General features: G+C 38.9%; 1 protein-coding gene across 1 annotated transcript in view; it reads right to left on the bottom strand.

Moving 5' to 3' along the window:
* LRP6 (LDL receptor related protein 6) overlaps positions 1-14,321 on the bottom strand; it is a 137,466-nt gene extending 123,145 nt beyond the window's left edge. Inside the window, exon 1 of the mRNA XM_037033816.1 lies at positions 14,021-14,321. Within this exon, the coding sequence (XP_036889711.1) occupies positions 14,021-14,075 (55 nt within the window). The 5' untranslated portion in view covers positions 14,076-14,321. The remainder of the gene's footprint in view (positions 1-14,020) is intronic.
* Positions 14,322-14,695: the final 374 nt, after the last annotated feature.

Raw genomic sequence — 14,695 nt, 5'->3', positions numbered from 1 at the left:
AAGAGGAAGACTGGCACTGGGATTTAAACCCAAATGCGGCAGCCATGACAAGACAAACCATGCAGCTTTGGGTCTCCCTTTACCAGGCAGCTTAGGAAGTCAGAAAGCAAGATGTAGCAGCGATGCAGAGCTCTTTCTTAGCAGGCTGGAAGAATGCAAGGGAGATGCTGCAGGAAGGAAACGGGTGAAAGGACTCCTAGCTGGTGGGCCATGAGGCGGTGCCATGTGGTTTTGGATTAAAAACTGGAGACCCCAGTGACACAGCCGATGGTGCTGGGAACTAAGGGAGGCCTGCCAGCGAAGCACAGATTACTGGGAAGAACCAGGGGCTACCTGAGCCATGGACTTCTACTTCTTTTCCTGAGATATGGTACCCCAGACCGGGCAAAGGGGGTAAGAAAGGACTATGTATGTTTGTGGGTGTTTTAAGGGACTTTGGGATTTTAATGAAGACACTAAGTCATTACTCTTAAGTCTGTATAACCTGAATAAATAATTCTTTTCCTTTTCACTAATCTCTAACATGGAGAGCTATCAATTCCCTGGTGGTAGGCAAAGTGAACCTAGACAGAAGGACCCCAGGAGAAGGGGGCATCCATTCAGTAACATTGTGCAACTCCTTCTCTGGTGGCCAGTCAGGGAAAACCATGGGAGACCACATGCGCAGCAGCTTTAAAGTAATACTACTACTTGTACATGCACAGTAAAAGCCCACCCGAACTAGCCAGGAACAATCTGCCCTATGAGAATAGAATCCCTCCAGCCCATGAGGTCGGTCTCTGTTTGGAGTTAGCCTGCTCCTATCTTCTCTGCTATAAACTCTGGGTGTTCAGTTCAATTCTTTGCCCCAATCACCAAGAACCTGGTCACCTTTGCCCACCTGTCATACTAGGATTTCCAAAAATTAAGGAAATTAAACTACTTCTACTTCCAAAAGTATTTTTATAGAAACTGAGTAGAATCCAAGTTAACATACACTTAAGTAAAACCTTTAGCAAATGAGACTAGTTCAATATTGTTGGTTTAATAAAAACAGCTATGTCTTTTGAGTTATCAGCATTAAGTATAATACAAGTATATATTTTTATTCTACTTAAATATGCTCTTCCTAAACGTTTACAGGTTTACTGATAGAATGAACTAGCATAATTTGTATTTGGCCTAATTCTGACAAACTTTATTTCAACAGTTATAAGCAAACTTAGAAACCATTCTCAAAATCTTTTACTAACTTAAAACTCACACTTATGCTAAGTTAATTCATGGATAGTCACTAATTACCTAGGTCATTTCAAAGTAAGACAGAACACTGACACATAAGCACTCCAATTTTATATACAGTTTTTGCCTCTTGTTTTTATAGTACCAAAGCTAGATATAGTTGAGTCTATTAATGAACATACTCACTTCTCTGACATTGACAGGATGCACTATCGGAAACTATTTGGCTATAGAAAGTTGTAAGATGTATACTCATATGCTCGGTCAGTCTATTGGTGTATGACATTTCACAACTATCCACCTCATAGTTTTCTCTGCAAACAGTAGATACTGTAATTGTATGTTCTAATTTTATATGTTAATGAGACTCTCCTAGAAGAAATAATTACAGAAAAGAACAACCTATATGCAAAGTGTGTAGGATGTGTTAAACACACACACACACACACACACACACACACACAAACCTGTCCTAAAGTAAAATGACTAATTCCTCCAGAGTGAGAAGAGGAAAATGTAGGACAAAACTTTAATGGATATAGAAAGCTATAGAGTTCATGAAAAAGGAATTTTGTTTGTTGTGGTAACAGCTAGCTAAAATTTGATAGGCTTATTTGTAAGATTTTCAAAAAGCACATGAGTATCAAATATTATACTGATGTGAAACTACAACTTGGTTTTCTATTAAAATGACAAAATTTTCTTGGGTTACTGGTCTGCTCTTAAAAAAGGTTATAAAAGATTTTTCTTTGCCTTCTGAGTAATTTCCTTGTAAGATAAAAAAAAAACATCATCAGAATTTCCAGTGTTTGCTGTTGACTTTATTGTGTCTTGATAACAGTCAACAACAGTCAACAAACTGTCTATGACAGATATCCCGTAAGATTATAATGGAGCTAGATTAAACCCTGGCTGGTATGGTTCAGCTGATTGGAGCACAGTCCCATAAAGCAAAAGCAAGTTCAATTCCCAGGCAGGGCACATGCCTAGGTTGTGGATTCAGTCCTTCATCCAGGTGCGTAGAAGAGGCAACCAACCCATGTTCTCTCTCCCACAGATGTTGCTCTCCTTCTCTCTTCTCCCTTCCCCTCTCTCTAAAATCAGTATGTTCTCAGGTGAGGATTTTTAAATATTTATATAATGGAGCCGAGTAATTTCTATCACCTAGAGACATCATAGCCACCATAACATCATGCTACAATGCGGTACATGTTTGTAGTGATGCTAGTGTAAACGTACCTACAGCCCTGCTAGTCGTATAAAAGTGTAGCACATACAATCATGTATAGCACATAATACTACATAACGATAATAAATGACTGTTAATGGCTTATGTTTTTACTATACTATACTTTTTATTATTTTAGACTGGACTTGTCCACTTATTTTTAAAAACTTGGCTACAAAACAGGATGCTGACTTATAGAAGCAGCAGCCTCATATATGTTTACCACATCTTGATTGCATCATTTCCTCTTGTGATTGATTTAATCTCACATTATTTTGAATAGCAACATGCTGCATAGCCTTTTAGACTGGGAGCAGTAGGCTATACCAGCAATTTTCAACATTTTTCATAACAGGGCACACATAAACTAATTACTAAAATTCTACAACACACCAAAAATAAAATTTTTACCGATCTGACAAAAATTATGTATAATTTTGATTCATTCATATCAGACAGCTATTTTGTGTTGGCTGCTATCACATTTTTTATGACAGTCTAAGGAAAAAGAGGTCAGTACCCCTGACTACAAAGTCAGGTAATGCATTTTTTTAAAATTCTCTCGGCACACCAGTTGAAAGTCCCTGGGCTATACCATTTAGCTTAGGTGCGTAGCAGGCTACACCATCTAGGTTTGTGTAAGTGCGCTCGATGATGTTGACACAATGGCACAATCTCCTAATGATGCATTTCTCAAAACATATCCCCATTGTTAAGCAGAGCATGACTGTACTTAAATAAACGAAGTCTTCTCATATCCTTTGAAAGAGGTAAGGTTCTTTACCATCATGTTCCTCCCTATGTAAACATTAAAAAAAAGATTTCTGACAGTTTGGTTATATAAGTAGCCATGTGCTTTTTTTCTCAGGAGCCTATAATAATATTTAATCAAGTTTTCAAACCTCTTGACTTGTGACATTCTGTCTTTTCAAAATCAAATCCAAAACAATGTCTTTTGCACCTACAATTGTCTCTGAAATATCCCAAGAGTCCCTTGAGGTTCACAAAGGTTTATTCGTTCACTTAGTAAAAAAGAGAAGTGTTAAAACTAGTTAGGTTTATTTGATCAATCTTAAGATTTACATGGGAAGCACTGTCAAATCAGAAGAGATGTTATCCTCACCTAGGTTAAATTTATATGAGTAAAATGTTCACATGATTATGCAGAAACTGTATGTAGTTCCTAGAAATTTAGGATCAATACTCTCACTGTCCCTGACATGTTTCTAATTATCAAGAGTCCCAGAGCTGCTCTGCCTAATATAGACCACAGCATAGTATCGCAAGTCGTAATTTCAGTTATGCTTTTTACAACTTCAATGATATTTTTATGTTAACATGGTCACGACTGACTCTTTAATTTGAATACAGTATATTTTAGATAACTAATGGTTCTCAACTGGGGATCCACATCACTTACTTTCAGAAATTTTATTACAGAAATGTTTAGGACTAATTTCAGACTTACTCTTCTTTAAAACAAGGTTAACCACTATATTTTATCTAAAACTGCTTTGATTGATTTGATTTTAGACTGTATGTCACAAAAACCAAACTTCCTTGTCAACTTGTCAACTTGTTATTTTGTACAAAAATCTCCCATCAGATCTTTCAATTTTTAAATTATCACTAATAAGTTAACCATCACCATGTTAAATCTTCTGTCATCTAGAGGCAGTTTTTTATTATGATTTCTTAAAAGGACTTACATATGAGCTATAGGTCAATAAAAAAAGGACCGTTGAAAATTACTATACCACGTACTCTCATGCACAAGCTTCTGATGGCATCCTGAAATATTTTTGAGGCTATATCAGTGGATTGACTCGCAATTTAAAAAAAGCTAGAGGACAAACAGATGGATTCATGAGACCGATAACCCAACATCTAGCAGAACAAAATTAATTACATAGGACTGAATAAAATGATGAAGGATAATTCTGAGTTTTGTTTAAAATATTGCTGATGCTTTAATGTCCTGGTTTTTTGTTTTTGTTGTTATTGTTGTTTTTGATATAAGGAACTCCTATCTCTTTTTCTTAAGCTATCTATAACTTATTAACAATTTAAGCGAAATATGCTTCTGTGAACAGAAATATAACTTATCTTTTTCTCTGTGCCTGACTCTTCCATAATTCAAAGATTCTTGAGTATTTATATTTTCATGGCAATACAGTTATTTGCACAGGTTCAATAAGAGCCTGTCCTCCTGGTTGGAAACACTAGTTATGCAACCAAAGTTTGACTGGAAGGCCATATTTGAAAGTGGTGCTCATTTAATCAAATATAACCAGACACTTTTAAGGAGCTAGTTGACTTTACAAAGCCAATGCTTACTTACAGTCCTAATGGGAAAACTGTTAGAGACTTCCCAGCCTTACAGGTGAAATAAGCAAGGTCACTTCTGGGCAGGCCCAAGAACCCTAACGTATTTTGAGAACATAAAAAATTTACCTAAATCAATAAGTATTGCAGGTGAAACCTGATGGTGAATTCTTAGCTTCACTTCCTGGCTTCAATTGCCTTTTAAAAGTCCAATCCAAGATTCCTTATAAAAACTTTCAGCAAAGCAAACATTAAAGACCTACCTCCACATAAATAATCAGGCCAAATCTAATAAGACCAACTTTGCAATTGTGAAGTTATTTAATTCCATTGTGGTCTGAATGTTTTTGTCCACACCCCATCAAATTTGTTTGTTGAAATCCTACCCCTCATGTGACAGTATTAGGAGGTGGGACCTCTGGTAGGTAATTAGGATTAGATAAAGTCAAGAGGGTGGAGTCCTCACGAATAGGATTAGTACCCTTTTGAGAGTTAAAAAAGAGTTTGCATCCTCTCTCTGCTCTCCACATTGTGAGGATTCAGAGAACTCAACACAGAAGTGGGTCCTCACTAGAACCTGGCCATTCTGGCACCCTAATCTTGGACTTCCTGCCTCCAGATGTAAGAAATGAATTTCTATATTACTTATAAGCCACCCAGTTTATACTATTTTTGTTATAGCAGCAGTATATCCCTAATAATAACAAAAAGTTTTCAAACAATTTTTGTTTTAAATAGGGAGACTGACATAGTGTTCACAATTGCCCATTACTTATCCACTGACTTGGCTTGACCAAACTTTAGTCAGGCTTTTCTCCTCTCCCACTATCCCCTAAACTTTGGCTTGCTGTAACTTTCAGCTGGTACATATAGAACTTATTCCTGTAAGTTCATTCCAAACATCAGCTGACCACAGAAAATAAAAGATTCCAGTTAAGTACCCTGACATGCCATCTGTTCGGCCCCACCAACTTGGTGCACTCTTCTACAAAATTCCTACTAGCCCTGCTTACCCTTCTCTATAAAAGAAGTCTTTTTGTGTTTCATTGTGAGATGCCTAGATCTGGCGGTCAGAGCATTTTCCCTATTGTAATAATCCTTTTGAATAAAAGTCTCTTCTTACCAAAATCCAGATTTGTTTTGATTTAACAGTGCCATGACAAGCCACCTATCTGCAAACTCCAAAATTGCTAACATTTGTTTTCCTCTATCAAAAGTGACTGATATCACCCTTGCCAAGTGTGGCTTGGTTGGAGCATTGTCCTGTAACTAAAAGGTCACTGTTCAATTCCTGGTCAGGTCACACACTCAGGTTGCAGATTCCAACCCCAGCAGGGGCAAGTACAAGAAGGCAACCAGGCGATGTTTCTCTCCTCCCTCCCCAAAGCAATGAAAATAAAATATCCTCGGGTGAGGAGAAAAACAAAAAGAAAAAAGTGGTATCATTTTCAAAATTATAGTAAGACCAACATAAAATTAGGTACATTGAGAAAGCACTGCATATAAAATTACTGTTCTGACCAGCAATCTGGCCTTAGGTTAGTTGTTAGCCATTCATGTTTCTAATTTATAAAATGAGTAAGTTGAGCCAGGTAATTTCTAATATACCTTCTGTCCTAGGTATGAATTTGGTAAAAAGGCTTAACTGGGACAGGGCTATTCCTAATACACAGAAATGACACGCTGGTGAACTAATGAGTGCTTCTCCAACAGAAAAACAGGAACATTTTAAGTCTATTTCTATAACTTCAAAAACAGATTTAAAAATAATTTCTCAAGATAAAAGTTTCAATAATTTCAATGATCAAACACATACTCATTCAAAAGTACTTCATATACCCACACAATGGAATATTATTCAGCCATAAAACTGAATAAAGTATTGATACATGCTATAACATGGATGAACTTTGAAAACATTATGCAAAGTGACAGTAGCCAGATACAAAAGGCCACATATGGTGTGATTCCATTTATATGAAATGTTCAGAATAGGCAAATTCATAGAGACAGAAAGTAGGTTAGTGGTTACCGGAGATTAGGAGCAAGGGGAAATGGGAAGTGACTACTAAGGGGCATTGAGTTTCTTTTGGAGGTGATGAAAATGTTCTGGAATTAGACAGTGGTGATGGTTGTGTAACCTCATGAATATACTAAAACCAAAGAACTGGACACTTACTTTAATACAAACTTTACGGTATGTGAATTATATATATTTTTAAAAACTGGGTTATAAATGTACTTGAGCACATTATTATATCACCAATGCAATAATAATATCCTAACACCAGAAAATGTTACATAATCCACATTTCAAATTCAACCTTAGTTATAAACATGACTTAGCCCTGGCTGGTGTAGCTCAGTGGATTGAGCGTGGGCCTGCGAACCACACAATCACGGTTTGATTCCCAGTCAGGGCACATGCCTGGGTTGCAGGCCAGTTCCCAGGAGGGGACTCACAAGAGGCAACCATACATTGATACTTCTCTCCTTCTCTCCTTTCCTTCCCCACTAAAAATAAATAAATAAAATCTTTAAAAAAAACAATTTATTTCTGATTAGTATGATTAGTTTTTGCTAATTTGTGCTTTAAAAAAACTTTATAGTAGTTACAAATTTATAATTTAATTCCATATGAATATCATGAAAATTCACATCTGTTTAAAGTGCTTTAAATATAAAATGTTAAATACCTAATATGTGCAAAGCTCTAGTACATCGTGGTCTATGAAGGAAAAAAATCTATTCTTGAAACACTTTTTACCTAACAAAGGGCTGTTGTCTTCACTGGCATAAATCAAGAAACTGTTACAAAGAAATACCTTATAGTATGTAGCTAAGAGTTCACCTTATTGAGTTCAGCTGTCAGCTTTCTCAGACTTTCGAGATACAGTTGATACATGGACACACATAATCACACCTCCAATAAAGCTGGCCAAGAAGGAGGAAGATTCTTACCCCGAAATCCTTTACTTGACAAGGTTTTGGTCCAGAAGTGGTAAGTGATGACTAACCAAGGCCATTAGAGAAAATGGTCTCCTGATCAAACATACATTACTTGACAAAGGTCTAGTTTTCCAATATTTGGGTGACTACTTTCTCGAAAAATAGGACTATCATTGACCACATTCACCTCTGCATTTTTTTTTTTTACCAAGAATCCGATCAATAACTTTAGGCCTACTGACAATGAATAACTTAAAAATTCACTTTTTCTGCCTGAAAATATGATTTTATTTCACATCCCCAATCTCCTGGCCTTTCCAAGCAAGATATAACAGAAACAAAAAAAGAGCAACTCATGTCAGAGCTACCAGGATCGCAGCACTGAGCACCAGCAATTTTCACCACATAGAACCCAGGCACATTTTAGTATTTCCCAGTCCCACATCTGAATGTCTTGCACCTTTTGTGAGGCTAACACAAGCTTGAGAAAGAAAGTGTATCCTAATATCAGGTAACACTGTTTTCCTTGCATTAACGATAAATTATATTTAAAACGAATAAATTCGAGGATAGGTATCCTAAACTTAGGTTGCCCAGTCCATGTATTTGACTAAATGTCGAAATTACTCACAAAGAGAAGTGTTCTCTTCATAAAGATGGACTCATTTCACAGAAGATACCCAAATGGTGAAACATGCAATGCAGGAACTCAATATAACCTTTACCCATCCTACAGGGAAAAGTCCATCAACTGAATAGTTTTAACTATTATAAACAAAGAATACAATAATAAAGTTTCTCAATCAGACAATGTTTTGATAAAATTATTTTGCCTACACTAACTCAAACGAGTAAATAAGTATCACAAATGAACTGTTTATCTTCTAGCTTATTTAAAATAATCACCTAAAACAGTGTTCCAAGTTACAATCCTTTAGAACATAAAATAAATTTAGTATATAGTGGTCATCTTGTTTATATAAAACAAAACAGAAAATATCAGAAGAGTCAAAAAGGTTAAAAAACTACTGACCTAAAATTATTGACTACCTAAAACAGTGCCTGGCACTTAAATGTTTTCCTGAGCATTAATATTTCTTTTAATTTAGCCATATTAATAATAGCAACCAATTATCCAAAGTCTACTCTTGACTGTGCACTGTACTATCCATTTACAAGTATTTCATCAGTTCCCAGTCATCTTGTAAGGTATTCCCACCTAACAGCAGAGGAAACTAAGTAACTTGCCCAAGGTTACATGAAGCAGTAGAAGATTTCAACTTGGTTTGTTTGTCAACAAAGCCCATATCTTTCTAACAACAGTGTCCCCCTTTCTAATCTTCTCTGAATGTAAGTTTGCAATAAAATTTCCACGATGGAAACAGATTTTCTCATAGTTAACCTGTGGCCTAAACAAAACTATAACCTGTGCTGTTTTTCCAATATGTTCAAATTATAAATTCACATAAATATTTTCCATTTATATACCTCTCCACAGAATCTTTTTTGATAGTCAAAAGATAGTCACTTCTGATAACCAAAGCATATATAACTATATAAAAACAGTATTTCAGGTGAGCAAATAAAAAACCTCCAATGAAAGCAAAACACTAACAAAAACACTGAACCAGGGGAAATCACTGTTAGGCCTGAAATGTTAAATTTCAAAACCACTCAAATTATTCTCTAGCCAGATGAGCAAATCTTAGGTTCAGTAACAATGAAAATACCATATTCAACTACTGCATATGTAACTGTAGTCAAGTATCAATTCACATGCATCAACCCAATGCCTGAAGAGTTATCTAGTCAAGGTTCCCTTCAAGTGTGCTGTATGGAACAAAGGGTCAGCAGAATGTTAAAAGAGTATGAAAAAAGTCATTGTCAAGTTTGAGAAATAGTGGGTTTAACAAAGTTATTATAGTGGGTTTAACAAAGTTCTGCCTGGGGATGTCTGAGTCCTTAATGTGTAAATATAAATTATGAATCTCCAAAAGAAAGTTCCATTACCCTAATAAAGGTGTACAGAGATTACTGACTTATCCAAGGTCGCACAGCTAACTAGTGGCAAACTTAGAATGAGAATCTAATTCTTTTGATTCCTGCTCCAAAATTTATTCTACCTCCCCAAGACTACATCATATCTGGTATTATTATTTTTAAAGGTTTTATTTTTTTCTTTTTAGAGAGGGGAAGGGAGGGAGAAAGGAAGGGAGAAAAATATCAATGTGTGGTTGCCTCTCACTTGGCCCCCACTGGGGACCTGGCCTGCAATCCAGGCATGTGCCCTGACTGGGAATCAAACCTACAACCCTTTGGTACACAGCCTGTGCTCAATCCACTGAGCTACACCAGCCAGGGTCCTGGTATTATTTTTAAAATTTTTTACAAGGGTCAGTTCCATAAAAATATAACTTGGGAAACAACAGTGTCTTGTCCTGACATATTTACCACCACCCCACCAAAATAAGTAGCAAAGAATTTTTATAAAACAGAGTATCCTCAAAGTAAGCTGGGACATGGTATTTACAGATTATACATACTAACAATACTCCAAAACATATATTCTTATAAAAATACTTCCTCTAGACAATCAGAGATATATTCTTTTCTAATCAGTACCTGGATGGAATTAAGAGAATGGTAAAAAATGACAACTTAGATTGTGAGGTCCATCAGAGCAGCAACCATATTTATTTTGCTCACAAATATACCAGAGCCCTAGTATATAGTAGGTATTCCATACATTCCAGGTGAGGTAAAAGTAGGTTTATGGTTGTATGGAAATACAATAATTAATAAATAATAAAACAAGAATACATTCTGCTTTGCATACTCACAACTGTAAACCTACTTTTGCCCCATCCTGTATTTGCTGAAAGAATGAAAAATAAATCCCTGCACTACCATTAATTAGCATTAGGCTATTGCTCAAATTATAATCTCTCTGAATCCGAGTTTCCCCACTTGCAAATAAAGCAGTTAGACCAAAATGATCAAGATCTCTTCTACCTTTAAGAATTCATGAATCTTACACAAATTAAATCTCAAATACCCAGTATTTGTGGACATGGCCACAGTCAAAAAATCACAACAACAAAAAAGGACACTGGCAGGTCACTTTGTAACCGAAAGCAGGTCTGTCCATCTGCCTGCCTCTTCAAAAGCCAATACACAAGAGGCAGGTGCTGATGTAAAGGAAAGTGGTTTATTTTCAGTGCCGACAACCTGGAAGATGGGGGACTCACGTCCTAAAGCTCATCTTCTAGGAAGATGGGGGACTCTTGTCTCAAAGCCCATCTCCACATCTCAGTACAGGCAGAGGTTTGGATAAGGAGGGACAGGGTAACAGAACAAAGAGATCGAGGGAGGGGGTTAAAAAGTTCTCTGCGTGCAGACGAGCACAGTCCATTCCGACAAGGCAAGTGATGGTCTGGTGTGCATCATCCTGGTTTAGTCATCCTGGCTCCACGGCTGAAGGTCAGCAAATCTCCCAGGTCAGCAAATCTCCCAGCGGTGGGATGCCTAAAGATTGGAGTCTGTATCCTTTTAAGTTTGTTCCTAGGATTCTTATATAAACATGCTGTTTACCTACAAGCCACATACTAGAGTCAGGACTTAACAGAAACAACGTAAAAAGAATGGTGAGGTGGGTTTCAATCCCCACTATGACTTCATACTCATTACTTCATTTAATATGCCCAATAAAATGGCAAATTAGAGCAATATTACTACCTACATTTTGCAGGTAGACACTGAGGCCCAGGGAAACAGACTGACTAGACCAGAAACACAGTTATTAAGTAGTGAAATGTGGAGTTTAAACCCAAAATTTTAGTACTGAAATCTCTAATTCTTTCCATTCCACCACCAGTGACAGGGATGGAAATGCAGCCTAGATGATGACAGTATTATTTCCCAACTTTCAGCTATTGATGTAACAGAGCTACAGGACAAAAGTTCTCCCAAAATCTCTCCTCATCCCATTTTCCCAATGTTAAAGCTCTAACTCTTCTGTAAAGAAAAGGTCTTTTTTAAAAAAAGATTTTATTTATTTTTAGACAGAGAGGGAGAGAAACATCACTGTGAGAGAGAGACAGATGTGAGAGAAAAACATCAATCAGGTACCTCTAGTACTCACCCCAACCACAGACCAAACCCGCAACCCCTGCGTGTGTCCTGACAGGGACTCTAACCGGGTGACCTTTCACTTTGAGGGACAATGCCCAACCAAGCCACACCGGTCAGGGCAGAAAAATGTCCTTAATTCAACAAATTAATCACATTTTTCTCCTTGGAGCCTAAGGTTAACTAATATCACTCTTGTAACAGAAGATGACATTTTCAAAGAATGAAAAGAATCTAAATTATGAATAAAAATCTTCCACATCAAAAGGCAGTTTTAAGTTCAAATAATATGTATTCACAGTCAAGCGCTGTTAAATTCAAAGACCATTATTATGCTACATTTAAAACGAAAACTCCACTTAGTGGAAATGAGGCCATTTAAACCATTAACTATTAGGTCTTGTTACAATTCTACCACACTTCAAAAATATTAATTCAAGTGCAGCTTCTCTTAATTCCGGTAATGAACAAACCCAATTCTAGGCCAAACTTGGTGTTAAAATAAACTAACACCATTTATATCACATGCTCCCCCTCCAAGAAGTACAGCCAGGCAACCAGAAGCATCCTGGGTTATGGATTTACTTTTCCCCACGACTTTAACCTCTCAGCAGACTCCCATATTTGTTAACATTATTAACTTTGTCTTAAAATATCTACGTATGTGATGTCAAATAGAATTGTTTCTCACAGCTATGGCAAAACCCCCTTTCAATAAGGAGTATACTATACTGAACATACACTTATTAAACCTCTCAAGTACATAACACCTCATTAAACCCTCTGCCAAGAAAATTAAATGAGCATTATCTTTCTGGGGTTTACATGTGGAAACAGTTTGGAATATGCTTAATGAGTCCTCATTATTAAGTATAAGTAGATAAAACATGGAAACATAATAATCCTACAGAAGAGTTAAGAAAAAATTCTTCCTCAAAAAAAAGGAAAAAGAAAAAGGTCACTTGTGTTCATACAAAATTACTATGTACACACAGGAATGGCACACCTGGCTCATTTATATCTTAAGATCGTTAGTTACTATTGTGTTCTGCACTTCAGTTAAGTTTTGGAGGCTTACCAAAAGTTCAGTTTGTTAAATTAATAACTAAAAATCTCCACTGACTCAAGAGGTCCCATGCCTGAAAAGAACTGACCATGAATACAAGCGAGAATCTTAACAAAACCAAAGCTATACAAGCCATCGCATCAATCGGGACTTCAATTTCTCTGCTGGCTCTAGAGCCTAAGACTCATCACCGCTTCGACATGAACGGCTAAGTTTGAGAGGAGGTATTGAAACCTTGCGGGCCGGTCAAACCTTAGCGAACTGTCACAAAACAGAAGTCACAGCGTAAGTGACAGCTTTGTAGGCCGATTCAAAAAAGCACAGGACCAGCGAATGCATGAGATTCTTAGAGCAAATCATCTAGAATAGTCTAGGTTATTTACCCAAGTGCCAAGCAGTCCCCTGGGGAGCGCAGCAAATGATAACGTAGGTCCCAAAGACAGGCTCCTTTTCACACCAGGATGCCAACTGTACACTTGCATGCTCCCAAAATAGGGGAAGGTCAACGTTTCCATTTTATTATGGGCTGAAGTTCAGAAGATTCCCAGTGCTGAATTGCTCGACCTACAACCTCGGAGTCACTTTCCAACTGTGTTCTCTCCCAGGATTATTATATCCCCTACGGAAGCCAATTATTAGTTGTAACAAGGCCTGGAAAACAGTAAGAGGGCTCTAAAAGTTCACGTAAGAGACACAGAAAAGGGGGGTTTCGAGGGAGACCAACGTGAATGCATCTTGGGCTCAAATATTCTAAAAGCCAAAATACATACAAAGATCCTTCTCCCTGACGACTCCAGGCAGAAAGAGAGACACAGTCATTCCGACAGCCTGGTGCTGCAGGGGTTCACTGAGCCCAGCAACCGGACTGAGGCTGCGATCTGCCCCGATGCGGTCCGGAAACCCAGGCAGGGGTCTGCATTGTGGCCAGGCAGGGCGCCCAGCCCCTTCTCCCGGCCCCTTCTCTCTCCTTCCCCACGACCAGGCCTCTCCTCCCTCCTATTCCCCTTTTTCTCCCTCCTTCCCCTCCCCCCCAGACACACACAAAACAAGGCCACCCCCCAAAAAATCCCCACCAACTTTCCCGTCCCCCCCACTCTTCCTACCTCTCAGGAGCACGCAGAAACTGCAGGCCAGGAGGCTTCTCAGGACGGCCCCCATCTTCCCTTCTCGCGTTCTCTTCTCTCACCGGCGAGGGGCAGCCAGAAAAGGGGGAGGCGAGGAGCCGGGGCGGCCGCCGCAGCAGCAGGTCTGCACGCTCATGCTTCCCAGCTTGCCAGAGAGAGAAGAAAGAAAGGCGCACGTCAAGGCTCCGCGCGCGCCGCCGCCCTCTCTACCGCGCCGCCCTGGCCGGGGCTCGCGCGACGCCAGCGTCTGCTTCCATCCCGCCGCCTCCTCCCCCGGCGCCCCGCTTCCCCCGCGCAGTTCCTCATTCAGCCTCTTCCTCTCACGCAGCGGCGCATGGATACCGTCCTCCCGACGCCGCCACTGGTCTTCGCCAAGGTCTTCCTGCGCGCTGCCGAACCCCCTCCCTCGGCGCCGCCTCCTTTGCAGTTATGAAAAGAAGCGGGGGGCGCACGCACGGTCTCTGCTTGGAGACCCCGGGGTGTCTGCCCCGCCAGCAGAAGGGAGTTTGAAGAGAAAGGCCGCCCGGCGACGCATTCCAATGGGATTCTTTCCTGGGCCAGCGGCTTCGATCCTCCCTGCAGAGGGCGTGAAGCGACGTCGAACAACATTGGAGCCGGCGTGGTCGGGACTACTTTCTGCGGCTCGACCGGGCA

Source organism: Sturnira hondurensis, unplaced genomic scaffold (genome assembly GCF_014824575.4).
Source record: "Sturnira hondurensis isolate 20B ecotype Veracruz unplaced genomic scaffold, ASM1482457v3 Scaffold0021795, whole genome shotgun sequence".
Lineage (NCBI taxonomy): Eukaryota > Metazoa > Chordata > Mammalia > Chiroptera > Phyllostomidae > Sturnira > Sturnira hondurensis.
Note: the sequence above shows the minus strand (reverse complement) of the source record. Positions and strands in the feature narration are given on the sequence as shown.